At 50.5% G+C, this 16,609-nt stretch overlaps 1 protein-coding gene across 6 annotated transcripts in view; it reads left to right on the plus strand.

Moving 5' to 3' along the window:
- The window catches only part of FBXL20 (F-box and leucine rich repeat protein 20), a 37,958-nt gene that overhangs the window by 15,964 nt on the left and 5,385 nt on the right, over positions 1 to 16,609 (plus strand). For 5 of the 6 annotated variants that reach the window (XM_042027997.1, XM_042027995.1, XM_042027993.1 and 2 more), the window contains exons 3-10: positions 6,690 to 6,744; positions 8,621 to 8,695; positions 10,850 to 10,944; positions 11,876 to 11,944; positions 12,306 to 12,401; positions 12,639 to 12,765; positions 13,560 to 13,634; positions 14,804 to 14,934. In XM_042027997.1, the coding sequence (XP_041883931.1) occupies positions 6,690 to 6,744; positions 8,621 to 8,695; positions 10,850 to 10,944; positions 11,876 to 11,944; positions 12,306 to 12,401; positions 12,639 to 12,765; positions 13,560 to 13,634; positions 14,804 to 14,934 (723 nt within the window). The remainder of the gene's footprint in view (positions 1 to 6,689; positions 6,745 to 8,620; positions 8,696 to 10,849; positions 10,945 to 11,875; positions 11,945 to 12,305; positions 12,402 to 12,638; positions 12,766 to 13,559; positions 13,635 to 14,803; positions 14,935 to 16,609) is intronic. The other variant, XM_042027994.1, reaches the window with a different exon arrangement.

Consider the following 16,609-nt stretch of genomic DNA (forward strand, 5'->3'; position numbering starts at 1 on the left):
CCCCCCCCCCCCCCCCCCCCCCCCCCCCCCCCCCCGCCGGGGGGGCGCCCCCGCCGGGAATGTGTTACAGTTGTTAATCAACCATACTAATAAAGCAGCTAACTTAGCTGTCGGGGTGTTAAATCCCTGTTCTTTCAAAATTCTCTGCAAAATCTCTTAAATAAAGCTGCTGCTCGTGGGATGTAGCCTGTCCCGTAGTTCTGCGTTCGGATCTTACCTGTCCAGCAGCTGGAGATGAAGAATCGGGGTCCCTTCCAGGCGCAGCTCAGTTCAAACGCGGCGGCTGCTGCTGGAGATTCAGTGATGGTGTCCGTGTTCAGGAGCTATTTTGCAGCAGCTTGGAGAAAAATGAACAGAGAGCACTGCTTCCTCTAGCAGGATCCATCTTTATTACACACACTTCAGTATTTATCTGTTTCTACCATGGGAAAGTTTTAAGAAGGATTTGGGAACGTGCAGGGGGAAGGATAAAACAGCTACACCCCCAAACAGCTGGCAGGGCAGACTTTTGTGCCCCTTATCAGCCACTCATTCAACCATGCCACGTCCCATCGTTCTGGGAGATAAAGGAGAAACATTCACACCTGGTGTTCAGGGCTGCAGTCATTTCCCTGGTAGGCATCTTCCCGAGAGAGCAGAAGGCCCTTATCAAAGTTAAGGGAAACAAGAAACGAGTCGCTGTATACGGGCCTCTCATTAAGGGCACCATGGCTGCTGCTTCTGCAGCAAACCCCAAACAGCTCAGACTTTGTGGATTGTTAGGGTTGGGAAAGTCCTTTAAGACCCTCAAGGTGTCTGTGGATAATTCTGCCCTCTCCTGTGGGAAGCAGGAGGGGAGTGTGGGGGATGATTGTCCCTCACGGGCACAGTTTGGGCTCTGGAAGCAGAGTCGAGTTTTTCAGTGCTTTAAACTCAGGTGTTGGACTGGAAATGGGGAAAGTGGAGGCAGATGGAATCTTGAATTATTAACAGCAACAGCGTTCTTACACTGCGAGAAACTGTGGGTCTGTCAACACTCGGCAGTGAAGTCTGGGGAGGGGAGTGTGAGCCAAGGAAGTGCTGCTGGAATGAAAGGAACAGGGAAAAGGGATGACTATCCTTCGTTTTCAGTGCACTGCCTCCTCTGGAAGGGTATATCCCACCTGATTCTGCCTCTTTTATTCCTGTATTCCTCACCCCAGAGCACAATGTGTGGTTGTTAGAGCCCTCCCTCCTGCCGTGTGGATATTTGGGATTGGGGCCTGGGACATGGGAAATGATTGTCCATGTGTGTGGAGATCCCTGGGTGAAATGAGCTCCCAGGACCTGGGGAAGAGAGGCACCTCTGGGAGGAGCAGGATGGAGTCACAGCCACCACAGGAGGAGTTTGCAGGTGGCAGCAACTGTGCTTGTCCTGAACCATGGCTGGGATGTGCAGCAGCAGAAGAGTGACAAAAAGTTGTCTTTCTGGATTTTCTGAGATGATTTTCTTTTTCTGATGGGAGCAGGTGCAACAGAGCCAGGGTTTGTCCTTGTGCTGAGGTGACAAGACAAGGGTTAGGTTGGGGACAGGTGGTGAAGAGCCCTGATGGGTGAGGCTGGGAGTCCGTGTGGCACTGGGAATGTGGGGAATAGGGTAGGGAGAAAAGGGTTGGGTGATGGAATGTAAATGGAATTTTGCATGGATTTCAGGGAAGGAGAGGTGTGTGGGCATTGAGCTCCCCAGGAGCAGAACCTCGCTTGGAGCCTCAGTGAGGTTGCTGGTGGATGGAAGTGGAGTGATCCTGAGTGGAGCCAGAGGTTGAGGTTTGGCTCATTGCTGGGTGTGTGAAGGCACAGTCACCTCCAGAGGTGTCACCTCCTGGCTCTCAGCCGGCGGGAGACAAAGCTGGGGCAGGCGCAGCAGTGCCAGGACACGGATTGGCCACCACCTGCTGGGGCTGGGGCTGCCCCTGCATCCCTGGCAGTGTCCCAGGCCAGGCTGGACGGGGGCTTGGAGCAGCCTGGGCTAGTGGGAGGTGTCCCTGCCCATGGCAGGTGGAACCAGACAATCCCTAAGGTCCCTCCCAACCCAAACCATTCCATGAACACTGCCGGACAGTTGGAGAAGGATTTGTGGCAGGAAGGAGGGATGGTCCTGCGTGGAGCAGGGATTTGCATCAGGACAAGCCACAGCCCTGTGGAAATGTCTGTGCCTGTTGTGTCCTGCTGTCACTGATCATCCCAACCTGCTGCAGAGCAGGGAATTGTTCGGGATCGGGTGGAACCGAGGGGAAATCGGGAGTTGATAAATGTTTAAAGCTCATAAGTAATGGTTTGGAGAGCTGGAATTCACTGTTAGCATACTGCGAAAATTAATTACTGTGCATTGACAGTGCAGCCTTTGAAAGGGAAACTTGGATGGGTTTTCTGCGGGAATCTCCTGTAAATGGGTGTCCCTGTGTGCAGGACAAAGGCTGGTGTGTTTGGGCACTGCTCTGTGAAGTCCTGTTCCCTGCTCCAGGCACTCTCAGACGGCTCTGGGGTCCCCGGTTTGTGGAGAGAAAGCTGCACATAGGCAAAATAAAGAGGAGGAGGATTTGAAAGGGGAGAACAGCAGCCTTTATCCCTAAAAGTACAGGGATGTAGCAAGAGGGGTGGTGCTCCCGAGGGCTGTCCTGGGACGGATGTCCCGTGTCCGGGATGCAGCGCTGGCATCGTGTTCTGCCCCACCTGGGACAGGGACGTTTGTCCTGTGTGTCCAGAGAGCAGGACATGGGTGGAGAGGTCACAGATCCCAGGATGGTTTGGGCTGGGAGGGACTTGGGGATTGTCTGGTTCCACCTGCCATGGGCAGGGACACCTCCCACTATCCCAGGCTGCTCCAAGCCCCATCCAACCTGGCCTGGGACACTGCCAGGGATGCAGGGGCAGCCCCAGCCCCAGCAGGTGGTGACCAATCCATGTCCTGGCACTGCTGCGCCTGCCCCAGCTTTGTCTCCCGCCGGCTGAGAGCCAGGAGATGACACCTCTGGAGGTGACTGTGCCTTCACACAGCCAGCAGTGAGCCACAGCAGCAAAAGGCAGAGTTCCCTCCACTGCCCCCTCGCTCCTTGGCTGCTCCAGCTCCTCCCTGTCAGTGTCTGCCTCGGTGACTCCCAGTGGTGACTCCCTGGTCTCTGCTGGCTCCAGCTGTGGTTGTGTCCCCAGAGGGGCATCCTGTCCCTGTTTCCCTGCATTCCCACTGCTGTTGGAGAGGTGTTTTCCTTCCTGGGGGCTGCCTGCCAGTCCTGGCAGCCAGCCCCCAGCACCAAGCCTGGATTTCCCTGGCAGAGGCGTTCCCTGCTGCCCTCCTGAAGGAGGCTGCACTGCCAGTGTGACGTCGGGCTGCTGCACAGCTCCCACTTGGCCGGGAGCAGGGATCAGGCTGCGGGAATTCAGCTGCTCCTGCTGGGTCACGGGCAGGTCAAGCAGTTTGCAGCTCCCTCCTGTCTTAAGCGGCTTTGACTCCGTGCTCTGCTCGTCCAGCCCTGCCCAACACATCCGCAGCACACCCCCAGCCCTGGCTCTGCCATCCCCACACGCTGCTTTATCCCTCGGGAGCTGGAGTTGTGCCCAGGGGGAGCGCTGAGTTGGCAGCAGAGCTGTGGTTTCTGTCCCCCTGCCCAGCCCGTGGGAGCAGGATTGAGCTGGAAATGAACTGGAATTGAACTGGGATGGTGGGGGGGTCGCTGGCAGAAATCAGTGTGGATAATTTTAGAAGGCTGAAGGTCTAAGCTGGCTCACCTTGGAGCCCGCAGCATCCAGGGATTTCATGAGAGTCTTGACCTTAATCTAATTAGAGCAGCAGTGGGAAAGTGAGGAGTCCTAGAAACCCCTGAGTGGATTAAGAGGTTGAAACCTGAAAATTGCTCAAAGTGAGTATGTTTTACCCAAATTGTGCAGAGCTGAGCTGTTCAGACAAAACCATACACGTAGGGAGTCCCTTTGCTGTGTGACAATTTAATCTGCTGCAATTCCAGACTTAATTCCTGTTTGGGAAGCTCAGTCTGTGATCACTGTTTGATGATAAAGTCAATTTTGTGGATTATTTCCTCCACTGTCAACTCTCAAGAGTAAAAAGACCGATGTGAAAGGGCTCATCAGGCAGCTGTGAGAACAGGAATCCTGTTTGGGTGGAAAAATAAATATCCCAGCACGGTGCCTTTGGGGCTGTTAAAGCAGAATTGGGGGAAATCATTGAAGTAGTGCTGATCAACTTTCTGCTGCTGCTCAGTCACTGCTTATCTGTGGGGCTTGGGGTATTTTAATGTTCTCCAGCAGTTCCTTGGAGAGGAAAAAGCACCTCCTCAGGGCTTCAGTGGATTTCTCAGCTTGGGTCATGGTGCCTGCAGGACTTTACCTGTGCTCCTTGCTGCCCTTCCTGGCCCATGGGGAGCAGCTGGATCCAGTAAAATCCACAAGCAAGGAGTGACTGCTGTGAAAAAGTCATTTTTGCGGCCTGATTCTGCTGATTCATCGACTCAGGGTCTTGGACAAGAGCAAGAGGAGCTGAGGGAACACTGGAAAAGGCTCTGGAGGTTCTCAGAGCTGAGATCTCTGTGCTGGGGAGGGAGAGGGGTGAGGGTTTGGCCGGGGTGCATCCCTGTTATTGTGTGGGCAGGCTGGGAAGGGAGGAGCAGGAAGTGGAAGAGAATTTATCCGAGATCTACCAGCCCTGATAGAGGGATGAGGTGGTTATTGGCAGTCTGGGATTCCCGTGGAGAAGGGAATTTTAATGAAAACAGAGAAAACTTCCATAGTGAGTGACCCAGCCGCTGCTCCCGTAGAATTTGAAGTTTTACTTTCACCCTAAATTCCCGCTGTAGGAGTAAATAAGAATTTTCCCCAGCTTCTCTCATTTCCCCAGGTTTTCCTGGTATTGTTGTGCGTGGACATGGTGCTGAATAAACCCTTGGACACCAGTAAATGACATTGGGGGCAGGGGGAGCCTTGTCCGTAGGCAGGGAGGGGGAAGCTGCTCTGAAATGCAGAACTGGGGATCCCAAACGGTGTTAAAATGCACGTGGGATCTTCTCCAGAGCTTTCCCCAGCACATCACTGTCAGTTTTGTCTCTTGATAAGATCAGAAGTGTCTTTGACCCCTTGAATCTTAACCCCTTAACTCCTTGGATCCACGAGTATCCCTGGGAAGTGTGGGAGCACAGGAGGGAACGTGGCTGTTTATCCTGGTTTAGCTGAGTGCTGCTGTGTGATACCTTTAGCATCAATGTTCTGATAAACCATCTGCATTCACCCTTCATCAGGAACACCCTTTCCCCCCAATATTGGTGTTTCTGGAGTGCTTTTTCCATCCCTGCTGCTCAGGATGCTCCTGGCTGACATTTGCCTTCTCTTTCGGGTGGCCTTCAAGTTGAGAATATTAAATTAAAATATTAAAGCATATTGTGGTCGAACTCTTTGTATTATCTTTGCAAAACCTACAGTTTTATAATTGTTCCCAAAGGGAACGAGACCTTGATGTCCTCCCACCCTCCGCTTGACCTCGTCTGCTTTGGGACACGATTGTTTGAAGAACCATCAACCATAAAGTGACATTGAAACCCCATTGAATTTTATACATTATTGATGTCTTGGTGCAGATTGGGAGCTTTCCATGAGCTCGGGGCTTCCTGCATCCACAGCTGGGGGGGTGTGATCCCGAGGGAAAAGCCTGGCAGTCTCAGCCTTGTCATTCCTTTATCCCAATAATAGCCCCGGGCGTTGGCCATGTCCCCGGGGTGTGTCCTGGCCCAGGGTGACACTCAGGAGTGACCACAAAGTGGTTGGTCCCTCCTGGCTGAGCACATCTGGCTCTGCCAGTTGTGGGAGCGCGGAACCCTGGATGGGACCTTAAGTCCCATCCATTCCCACCCCCTGCCATGGGACACCTTCCCCTATCCCAGGGTGCTCCAACCTGGCCTGGGACACTTCCAGGGATGGGGCAGCCACAGCTTCTCTGGAAAACCCATCCCAGCCCCTCCCCACCCTGACAGGAAGGAATTTCTTCCCAATATCCCATCCAACCCTTCCCTCTGGCAGTTTAACCCCATTCCCCCTTATCCTGGCACTCCAGGCCCTTGGGAACAGTCCTGCTTCACCTTTCCTGTAGCCCCTTCAGGTACTGGGAGGCCACAATTGGGTCACCCTGAAGCCTGAAGAAGCCCAGCTGTCCCAGCCTCTCCTCCCAGCAGAGCTGCTCCAGCCCTGCCATCGCCGCTGGGCAAACCAGGAATAATCCGGGCACCGAATCCAGGCTGTGCCCTGCCTCCATCCCTGGGAATGAGGGATGGCACTGCCCGCTTTGGGAGCTGCTGCTGAAGGTGCTGGCGTGTTGGAGTCACTCCTGTGCGGAGTCACAGCCAGCCCAGCAGCCCTGGTGGTGCTCCCTGTCCTGTCCCAGTGTGGGGCTCCTGCAAGGCTCGCTTTGGGTGAGCAGTCACTGATTTGGGGTCAGGAGCTACTCCAAGGTGTGAGGTTTCTGTTTCCCAGTGGCTCCATAGCTGTGTTTTGCTTCCATTTGGGAATTGCTGCCTCTGCGCTTCTTTTCACAGTTCAGCTTTCAGCCGAATCACAAAGAAGTTTTGCTGTCCCAGTCTTTTTTTTTTTTTCTGCTTTCACCCCTTTGTTTTCCATGTCCCTTTTGTTTTAAATGTCAATAACCAATAAGGTATCTCTTATTTCTGTTCCAGAATTTTCTCTTTCCTGGATGTGGTCACTCTGTGTCGTTGTGCTCAAGTTTCCAGGGTAAGAACCTTCCTCTTTCCTGGTGGATTTTAACAGGGGGTTGGACTTGGGTGCCAATCCTCCCTCTCCAGCATCCTCAGCACGTCACCCCAGGGGGGTTGGACCAGGGAGTTTTGTGCCAATCAGCTGGAGTTATTTAGTGTCCCCTGGAAGTCCTGGAAAATTCCCATAGCCCCAGTGAGGAGGAATTCCAAGCTGGAATAGCATTTTCCAATGTCCCAGGTACCAAGGGGATGGGGCTGACTTTTTGCCCAGAGCTCTCCCCTCGTTCTGGGTTTGTACAGGGACCTCACACCCCTGAAATCCCCAACGTGGGATGAGTCCAAAATGGCATCCTGTGGGTTTTGGTGGAAAGACAGGAATTCTGATTCACAAAGATGCTGCACAGTCAACGTTTATTTTCTCCTTGGAGATAGTTGGAGTAAGCAGGGAAATAAAATGAGGGTTTTTTCTTATCCTTTGTGGGCTTCACTTGATGAAATCCAGCTTGGATTATTTGTTTGGGAAAATTCCTCCAACTGGACTGGAAGGTCCATTTATCTGGAGCTTCCAGATTTATTCAGGTTTATTTTTCCTGCCAGTGTCTGGTAGCTCCCAGAGGAAGCAGCACAGCAAGGGTGGGATGGTGATCCAGGGAAGGAGTTGGAGTGGTGTGTTCACCATCCTGGCTGGGTGACACCTGCAAAAACCCATCAGTCCTGGCTCCAAACCTCAACCACGACTGATTTAATTACTTTAAATACATTGGAATTTTAAAAAAAAAGGATGCTTAAACATTGTTAATTGCATTAAAAAATACCCAGTGTGGTGTCTGGGCATTACAGTGATGACCTGAATAACACAGGCCTTGCAGGGAAAGAGCTTCCAGCTGAAATCCAGCAGAGCAATATTGGCCAGAATGGGCTGTCAGGGACTCTTTGCCAATGTCAGAGTGTTCTCCTGGCCTGTCCCGGCTCCTGTTTGCACAGGGAACACAGCACGGACCACATTCCGTGGCACAGCACGGGAAGTTCCTGCAGGGATGTGCAGGAAGGCTCTGGAACGTTCCCTACACTGCCCATGGAATTACACAGCCACTGGGGCATTTCCCGCTGCTCTTCTCCTGGCTGTAACCAGACCTTAAAACAAATATCAGCATTGAGCTTTAAACCCCCCAAAAAATCAATTGAATTTGCTCAGTTCTGCTGTCTGTTGTAACTCTGCACTAACTGCTGCCCAAGAGCTGGTGTTTGTGCTGGGGCTGAGCTCGGTGCACGGGGCAGATGGGGTGGAAGATCCCCCTGTGTTTATCCCTGGCTCTTGCACAACGCTGGCTCCTGGTTGCTACAAGCTCCGCTTGTTTACCTTGGTGACGTAAGCAGAACTTTAAATGCAGCCCTGTGCTCCTGGCTGAGGGCACAGTGACCAGCTCCGAGTTCCTGCTTCTCCTTTGGAGCAGGAACCGCCAGAGATTTTGGTTATTTAAACAAAAACCAAACCCTTTGTCAGCGCAGCTGCCCCGTGTGGGGTCCCCCAGGGGACTCACCTGTGCCCAGGAGTCCTCTGAGGTGTTGGGGAGGAGATTCCAGCCAGGAATGTGAAGATAGCCGAGCTCCAAGCACTCTCCTGGCTCCCAGCTCCACCTCCCAAGGGAGTGGAAGCAGCCAGGGCGCCTCTTCCTTGGCTGGGGGAATTGGAATTCCGAGTTGTGAGGGATCCCTGCTCCCTGCAGGTGCTGCTGGTGCCAGCCCAGTTCTCCCTGCTGGCTGGAATTACCTGTTGCCTCCCCACCTGGGACAGAATGTTGTTTCTCAAAGGAACAAACTGTGACTGGCTCCCCACTGACCTTTTTTTTTTTCATATTAACCGCACATTTACATTTTTTCCCCCGATAAAGGCATGGAATGTTCTGGCCCTGGATGGCAGTAACTGGCAGCGAATTGACCTGTTTGATTTCCAGAGGGATATTGAGGTATCATTCAGTGACATACAAACCCATTTCTTCTTGTTAAAATGTAATTACAGCCTAGAATGGATTAATACTCCCAGTGTAACCCTTTCTGCCTTCCCTGGAGATAGAAATCATTAATTTCAGTTCTTCAGCTTCAGGGAGTCTATTTTAAAGTCTTGGCAATCCATTCAGCTTTTGAAAATGGACAGAATTCTACACCTCTAGCAAGACTTAAAGGTAGGAATGGAAGGAAAGTAGTTTTGGGTGTTCTGAAAACAGAAATTAGTAGGAAAGGTGCATTTTTGGGGAAAACTGCTGCTTGTGTGGAGGAGACTTTTAACTACTCCTCCTTGCACTCAAAGTTAGCACCGACAAGACCTTGAGGACTGAATGTCTGTTGAATCATGGCCTGCAACATTTGTATCTTTAATACCAAAAAATGAAATTGGAGGTGATTCAGGAGGTCCAAATTGTCCTTAAAAGATGCAGCTTTGGAGCTGCTCTGTTGTAGCTGAACCTGTGGGATGTGGATTCTGCAGCACCAGTGGGGGGATGGAGGATGAAAATTCAAATTGCCTTGAGCAGGAAAAGGGATGAGGAAAAAACCCAATCCTTAAGTCTCTTATCAGGATGGTTTATCCTGTTCAAAACACGATGGAGGAGCGGGGGGATTGGGAACGTTTCACATTGGAGGAGGGAAATGGGGAATGTGTGGCTTTAAGTTGTGGTAGACCAGAGGCATCAAGCAGCTGCTGAGTGAAGGTTCCCACCTTGTGGGAAATCCACCCCTGATTTTGGAGGAAAGAGTTAAAATAATTCCCTTTGTGCCGATGAGAGTCTGAGCAGGGGCAGGGATGAGGAGCAGGAAGTGGCACCGACACCTCAGCAGGGTCTGAGTGGCCTGGGGACAGGAAATGAGGGATTTTTGGTCTTCCTAATGAATCCTTCACCTCATAACATGCCCTAAAAATCCTGGACCCATGGAATTACTGATTTAGAGTGGAGTTCTCAGGGCTCCTGACGTGTGCAGTGGCAGGAGATGGGACTGAGCGGCTCAGCCTGGGAGGAGGGAGAGGCTGGGAACACAAACCAGGCTTTTCCCATTCCTCAGTGCTTTTTGGGTGGTTTTCATGTCCCTGCACATCAAACCCGTGTTGTTGCTTAAGCCCAGCTGCCCCTTTGAAAGCAAAATGCTGGAATTCGTTGTACCTCACCTCAGAGTTCCTGCTGGGCTTCCTGGCGTCCTCAGGCTGTGCTGTAACGGAGTTAAATCCATCAGTCCATGCAAATTCTTGATAGAAACACGGTTGGCTTGTTTAATTCAAGCAGAATTCCTAGGATTGCTTGAGGAACTGCAAAATCAGGGAGCGTTTCAGCTTTTCCAGCCTTTTTGCAGGGATGTGGAGCTGCTCCCGTGGTGTCCCCAGAGCTCACCTGGACAGCCCAGGGTCCCTTGTCTGGTGGTGGGGTTGTGCTGTATTGAGCCTGGTGGCTGATTTGGGGTTTTTTTAGACTGGAAAAGAGATTCTGGAAGAAAATCCTCATCTCACAGAGGTCCCAAGTGCCAGTTAGTCCAGGAAGGACCGAGGGATGCTCCTGTTCTCTGAGGAACAACCGAAGTGCAGGGGAAGTTTCTGAGCTTCTGAGCACGGGTACAAATATTCTCCAGTGGTTTTGCCCTTCATTCCCAGGGAGAAAAGTAAATCCTGGCTGTAGTGGAGTCTTTGGAGGCTTCCACTGGATCCAGACTTGAAATTAAAAAGCCTTTTCCTGGATCTCTTGAGCACAAATGGTTGAATCCTTTTTCCTGCAGGAGCAAAACTCATGGGCTGGTTCTGCTCATCTGGTTTTGAGTAGAAATTGGAGTTCACCCATTGGCTGTACTTGGAAATCTGGGGTGTAGCTCCTTGGGGAGTCTGTGCCCATGTCCAGGAGCTCCAAACTGGAGGAAATTCCTCAAAATTCTGTAGCTGATTGGCTTTAGGTGATTGCTCCTTGTCTCTCCATCTTCAGAAGCTGAATAATTCTCCCTCCCCCTCCCTTTAGCCCATTCCCATGGCTTTTGTGTTGCCTTAGCACCGTTTTTCCCTTGAATACCAAACTGTTGTTAGTCTGCAGAATGTTCACCCCTGGAGCTCTTCGGGCTTCTCACGTGGCTCTTCCTGTCTCCCCCAGGGCCGAGTGGTGGAGAACATTTCCAAGAGATGTGGGGGATTCCTGCGGAAGCTGAGCCTGCGCGGCTGCCTGGGAGTGGGGGACAACGCCTTAAGGTAGAGCTGCACCTTGGTCCTGCTCTGGAATGGGCTGGAAAACCAGGATTAGGATCACTTATCCCCACTTTGCATCCGAGACCCTCAGGGTGTCAAAACCTGGAGAGCAGTGACAGAGATGATTAATTTCTCGTTTAATTTCTCGTTTAATTTCTCATTTAATTTCTCATTTGATTTCTCATTTGATTTCTCATTTGATTCATCCATTTTTTATTATTTAATTCATCATTTTTATCATTTAATTTATCGTGGTTTTATCACCTAATTTATCATTTTTAACCTCACCCAGCAGCCACTTCTCTCAGTTCTCATTCAAATAAAGCCAAGTGCTGAGGCTGAGGGTGACCCAGGCTGGGACATCTCAGGGCAAGAGGTGGGGCAGCAGAAATCAGGGATTTTCTTGGGTTTGTTCCTGATTTTCTTCTTGATTTTCTTGATTATTTTCTTCTTGATAGGTTCTTTCCTTGATTCTTTTCTTCTTTCTTGATTTCCTTCTTTATTTTCTTGGTTCTTTTCTTTTTCTTGATTTTCTTCTTGATTCTCTTGATTTACTTCTTGATTTTCTTGCTTTTTCTTTCTTGATTCCTTTCTTCTTTCTTGATTTCCTTCTTGGTTTCCTTCTTGGTTTCCTTCTTGGTTTTCTTGATTCTTTTCTTCTTGATTATCTCCTTCTTTCTTGATGTTCTTTTTGATTTTCTTCTTGATTTTCTTGTTTCTTTTCTTGATTTTCATCCTGATTTTCTTCTTGATTTTCTTGATTCCTTTCTTCTTTCTTGATTCTTTTGACTTTCTTCTTGATTTTCTTTTTCCATCTGTTCGATGCCATTTTGTGAAACTTTAATCTGACGTGTTACACTTCAAACAAATGCTGTAAAACACCTGGGATTCCATTGCCTGACAAATCCAGTGTTTCCCCTTTCCTTTTCCAAAGGACCTTTGCGCAGAACTGCAGGAACATCGAAGTGTTGAACCTCAATGGTTGTACCAAGATCACGGACACGTGAGTAAAACTCCTCCCTCTTCCCTGGGCGCCCCTGTTCTCCCTCTCTTTTTTAAGGGAAAGCCAGGCTTGGGGGTGTGGGAGGTCATGGAATCATGGAATGGTTTGGATTGGAAGGACCTTAAAACCCATCCAGTGCCGCCCCTGCCATGGGCAGGGACACCTTCCCCTATCCCAGGGTGCTCCAAGCCCCATCCAGCCTGGCCTTGGACACTTCCAGGGATCTGGGGGCAGCCACAGCTTCTCTGGGAACCTCTGCCAGTGTCCCACCTCCATCCTCACCCCAGCCTGCCCATCCCACGGGATTTCTGTGTCCTGGGCTGAATCCATTGCAGGAGTGTCCCCCGTGTGTCTCTTCCAGCACCTGCACCAGCCTCAGCAAGTTCTGCTCCAAACTCAGGCACCTGGATTTGGCTTCCTGCACCTCCATAACCAACCTGTCCCTGAAAGCACTGAGGTAGGAGCCAGCAGCAGGGATTTGCCATGGAATTATAGGCTGGAAAAGACCTCTAAGATCCTCCAGCCAACCCAGCAGCACCCCACACTCCCTGCAGAACCTCCCTCTGGAGCTGGCGTTTGCCAGGTGCAGCTGCGCTCTGTGGGTCCCACAAATGGGAATCCCAGCGCTTCTGGCTTGGAGCAGGATTTTTCCCAAGGCAAATGAACATTTCCATGTGTCTCCCTGTGTCCCCAGCGAGGGATGCCCGCTGCTGGAACAGCTCATCATCTCCTGGTGCGACCAAGTGACCAAGGACGGGATCCAGGCGCTGGTGCGGGGCTGTGGGGGGCTCCGGGCCCTGTCCCTCAAGGGCTGCACCCAGGTACGGCTCTGGAAAAGTGGGAATCAGCCCAGCTGGGATGAGTGGGGGCGTGGAATATCGTGTGCTGTGTTTACTGCTCTGTTGTTGTTTAATTGTACTGATGAGATTTTATAAGGATGATAATGACAATGATTGTTGAAATGGTAAATAATGATATTAATATATAGGAATAACATAATAGTGTCAATTATTTCATATTATATGATTTTAATCGTGTTTATTGTATTTTATAATAATCAGAAGCGTGATAAGAATTACACATAATGCATAGGATAATACAATAATGTACAATATTTTATATTCATGTTTAATTTTTATTTATTATATTTTATTATGATGACCGTAGTAGTGAGAATAATATCGATAATTATAGGATAAGACTAAAAAGAAAATAATGATAATAAAAATGTAATATTAATAATATGGTAATAACAACAATAATAATAAAATAATACTAAATATAGATATAAATAATAATAATATAGTAGTAACTATAAAGATAATTATTATTATTAATAATAATATAGTAGTAACTATAAAGATAATTAATAATAATAATAATAATAGAAATCCAGCAGCACTGCCAGATCCAGGGTAGGGAAGCATTTTTGTGCCCAGGCTCTTCTCCCAAAGATGCAAAACCAACCCCCCAAGGCAGGAATGCTCCTGCTGTTCCTGTTCCTATGCTGTCTTTCCCTCTTCCTCAAAGGAAATTCCAATTTCCCTGCTCTCCCAGCTGTAATTCCTGGATCTCAGTGGGAGCTGTTCCCATCCCTGTTTGTTTTCCCTTCCAGCTGGAGGACGAGGCCCTGAAGTTCATCGGTGCCCACTGTCCTGAGCTGGTGACCCTGAACCTGCAGACCTGCCTGGTGAGTGGCACTTCCCGGGGTTCCCAGCCCTGGAATGTGCTCCATCCCCCCTGCACATGGGAAAATTGTCACCAGCAGCTCTTTGGTGGCACTTCAGGGACACTGAATGAGCCCCCCACCAGCCTGGGCTGTGTCAGGGGTGTTTCTCTCCTCCCTCTGAACTCATCTGTGGGATGAGCTGGAAAAATCCTTCCCGTCAGGCTGGAGCGATGCTGCCAGGCCTTTCCTCTCGTCCCCGTGTAGAACTGAGCCCACAAAGGCACTTTTCCTGCACAGAAGGGCCCTGAACCAGCTCTGCAGTGCCAGAAATGTGTGTTTATGCCAAAAAAGAGATGGGAATGGGCTCTCTGTCCGTGCCATCAGTTAGTCCCACACAGGAACAGGGATGGATGGACTCCCTGTGTCCAGGGATGGGACTGGACAAACTCCCTGTGTCCAGGAGCAGGGATGGATGGACTCCATGTGTCCAGGAATGGGACTGGACAAACTCCCTGTGTCCAGGAACAGGGATGGATGGACTCCCTGTGTCCAGGGATGGGACTGGACAAACTCCCTGTGTCCAGGAATGGGGATGGATGGACTCCCTGTGTCCAGGGATGGGACTGGACAAACTCCCTGTGTCCAGGGATGGGGATGGATGGACTCCATGTGTCCAGGAATGGGGCTGGATGGATCCCCTGTGTCCAGGGATGGGACTGGACAAACTCCCTGTGTCCAGGGATGGGACTGGATGGACTCCATGTGTCCAGGAATGGGGCTGGACAAACTCCCTGTGTCCAGGAATGGGGCTGGATGGATCCCTGTGTCCAGGAACAGGGATGGATGGACTCCCTGTGTTCCCTCTGTCCAGGAATGGGGATGGACAAATTCCCTGTGTCCAGGAATGGGACTGGACAAATTCCCTGTGTCCAGGAATGGCCTTTCCCAGCAGGAATTGCAAAGCCCTGCAGAAATCCCAGCACCTTGCCCATCCCTCACCTGACCCAGCTCCAAAACATTTCCCTGCAAATCCCTTCCCTGACATTCCCAAATTGCACCGGCGAGGTTTATCCTCCCTCTGCTCCTCCGCTGAAACATTCCAATAACCCTTTTGGGCTGAAAAAGCTGGAATTCGGAATGGGGAGAGGGAAATCCTGCCTGGATTGAGGCTGTTGTGATTTCCCTGGCAGCAAATCACGGATGACGGGCTCATCACCATCTGCAGGGGCTGCCACAAGCTGCAGTCCCTGTGCGCTTCTGGCTGCTCCAACATCACCGACGCCATCCTCAACGCCCTGGGACAGAACTGCCCACGCCTCCGGTGAGTTTTCCCAGGATTTCCCCCATGGGACACACGGCAGAGAGTCCTGGTGATGCGCTCAGGTGGTGTCTGAGCTGTTTCACCCCCAAAGGTTTTCCCAGTTTTTATCCCTGAGCTTTTTCCGGGTGTTTGGAGCGGGATGATGGTGATTTTGAGTTGTCCCCAAACTCCTGGGATTTAAACTCGAGTGGAAGAGCTCCCAGCGTGGTGCCCACAGGCTCCATGAAGAAAATTTGGGATTGGGTTACTTCAGTCTTGGGAACTGGGAGAAAAAATCCCATTTAACCAATGTTGTTTCCTCCCACCACGAGGCTGAACAGGCTTTTCCTGGTGGTTTTGTAGCAGGTGGAATTTGGGCAAACTGCCAGCCACAGCTTGGTTTTCCTGGGTTTTTTTAAGGTTTTATTTTTAGTAGGATGAGTTTCCTTGGGAAAATGTTGCTAAAATCCAGAAAATGTGCAGAAAAGAAGGACTTTGATTACCTGAGATCCCTGCCAGCCAAGTGGCCTCAATGAAATGGCATCAAATGCAACTGGATCAAATCCAGGGAAAAACAGGGACATCAAACAACATCAAACCCATGTCTTCCAGGGAAAAAACAACCCCCAGCTGTTCCTTGGGATGTCCCATTTAAGGAATTTGGGTACAAAGTGCACAGAAAGCAGTGTGGAAAGAGGAAGGTAAAATCCAAGATCGATTCCGGTGGTTCCTGTGTTTATGTTCAGCCTCAGAGGATTAAGCTCCATCCTGTGGAGTACAAGAGGCATTTTGGGAACATGGCTTTTTTTTTTTCCTCCTATAAAGGCAGAAAAATCGGTTCAAACTGTGGAGGGAATCCCTGTGGAGCTGCAGGAGGTGCCAGGAAGTTTCTCTGCTCCCACAAGAACGAGCAGTTCACCTTAAAAGGCTTCAACCTTCTCCCTTGGGGCCTTAAATATTAAATTATTCATGCTCACCTGCCAGGTTTTTGGGAATGACACCTTTTCCATGCTGGGATCTGTCTCTGGGGTGCAACCAGAGGAGTTTCTGCTTTCCAGAACCTTTCCCTCAGGGAGGCTCTGAAGGTTTTTAGGATCACCTCAGTCCAGCACTGGATTATCCCTTCCTGGGTGTCCCTTTTAGCCTGATTCCCTTTTTTCCATGGCCTGTGACCTCCCTCTGGAATAGAAGTGGCTGCTCTGTACAAATTATCCTCAGCAAACTTTTAGGGATTGCTGGAAGCTTTTCTGGAAACCCTTGGAAAAGCAGCTGACTTGGGAATAAGGCAGCAGGACAGGCTGACCTTCTGGAGAGCAGCTCCGTGGAGAGGGACCTGGGAATGCTGGGGGATGATCCATGAGCCAGGAGCGTGTCCTGGGGCCAGGAAGGTTGTGGGATCCTGGGGGGCATCAGGAAGAGTGTGGGCAGGGAGAGGATCCTGATCCTGCCCCTCTCCTCGACCCTGGAATGCTGAGGGCTCCACAGTCCAGAAAGGACCAGGAGCTGCTGCTCCAGGAGGGTCACAAAGGGGATTTGGGATCTGGAGCATCTCTGGGATGAGGAGGAACCACGGGGCTGGGCCTGGTCAGTGTGGGGAGGAGAGGGCTGGGAGGGATCCCATCAATCCATAGAAACATGTCAGATATCCGTAGAAATATGTCAAATATCCATAGAAATATGTCAAATATCCATAGAA

Source organism: Corvus kubaryi, unplaced genomic scaffold, assembly GCF_017639235.1.
Source record: "Corvus kubaryi isolate FWS band 111438036 unplaced genomic scaffold, C.kubaryi_AGA036_p1.0 37301, whole genome shotgun sequence".
NCBI classification, from domain to species: domain Eukaryota; kingdom Metazoa; phylum Chordata; class Aves; order Passeriformes; family Corvidae; genus Corvus; species Corvus kubaryi.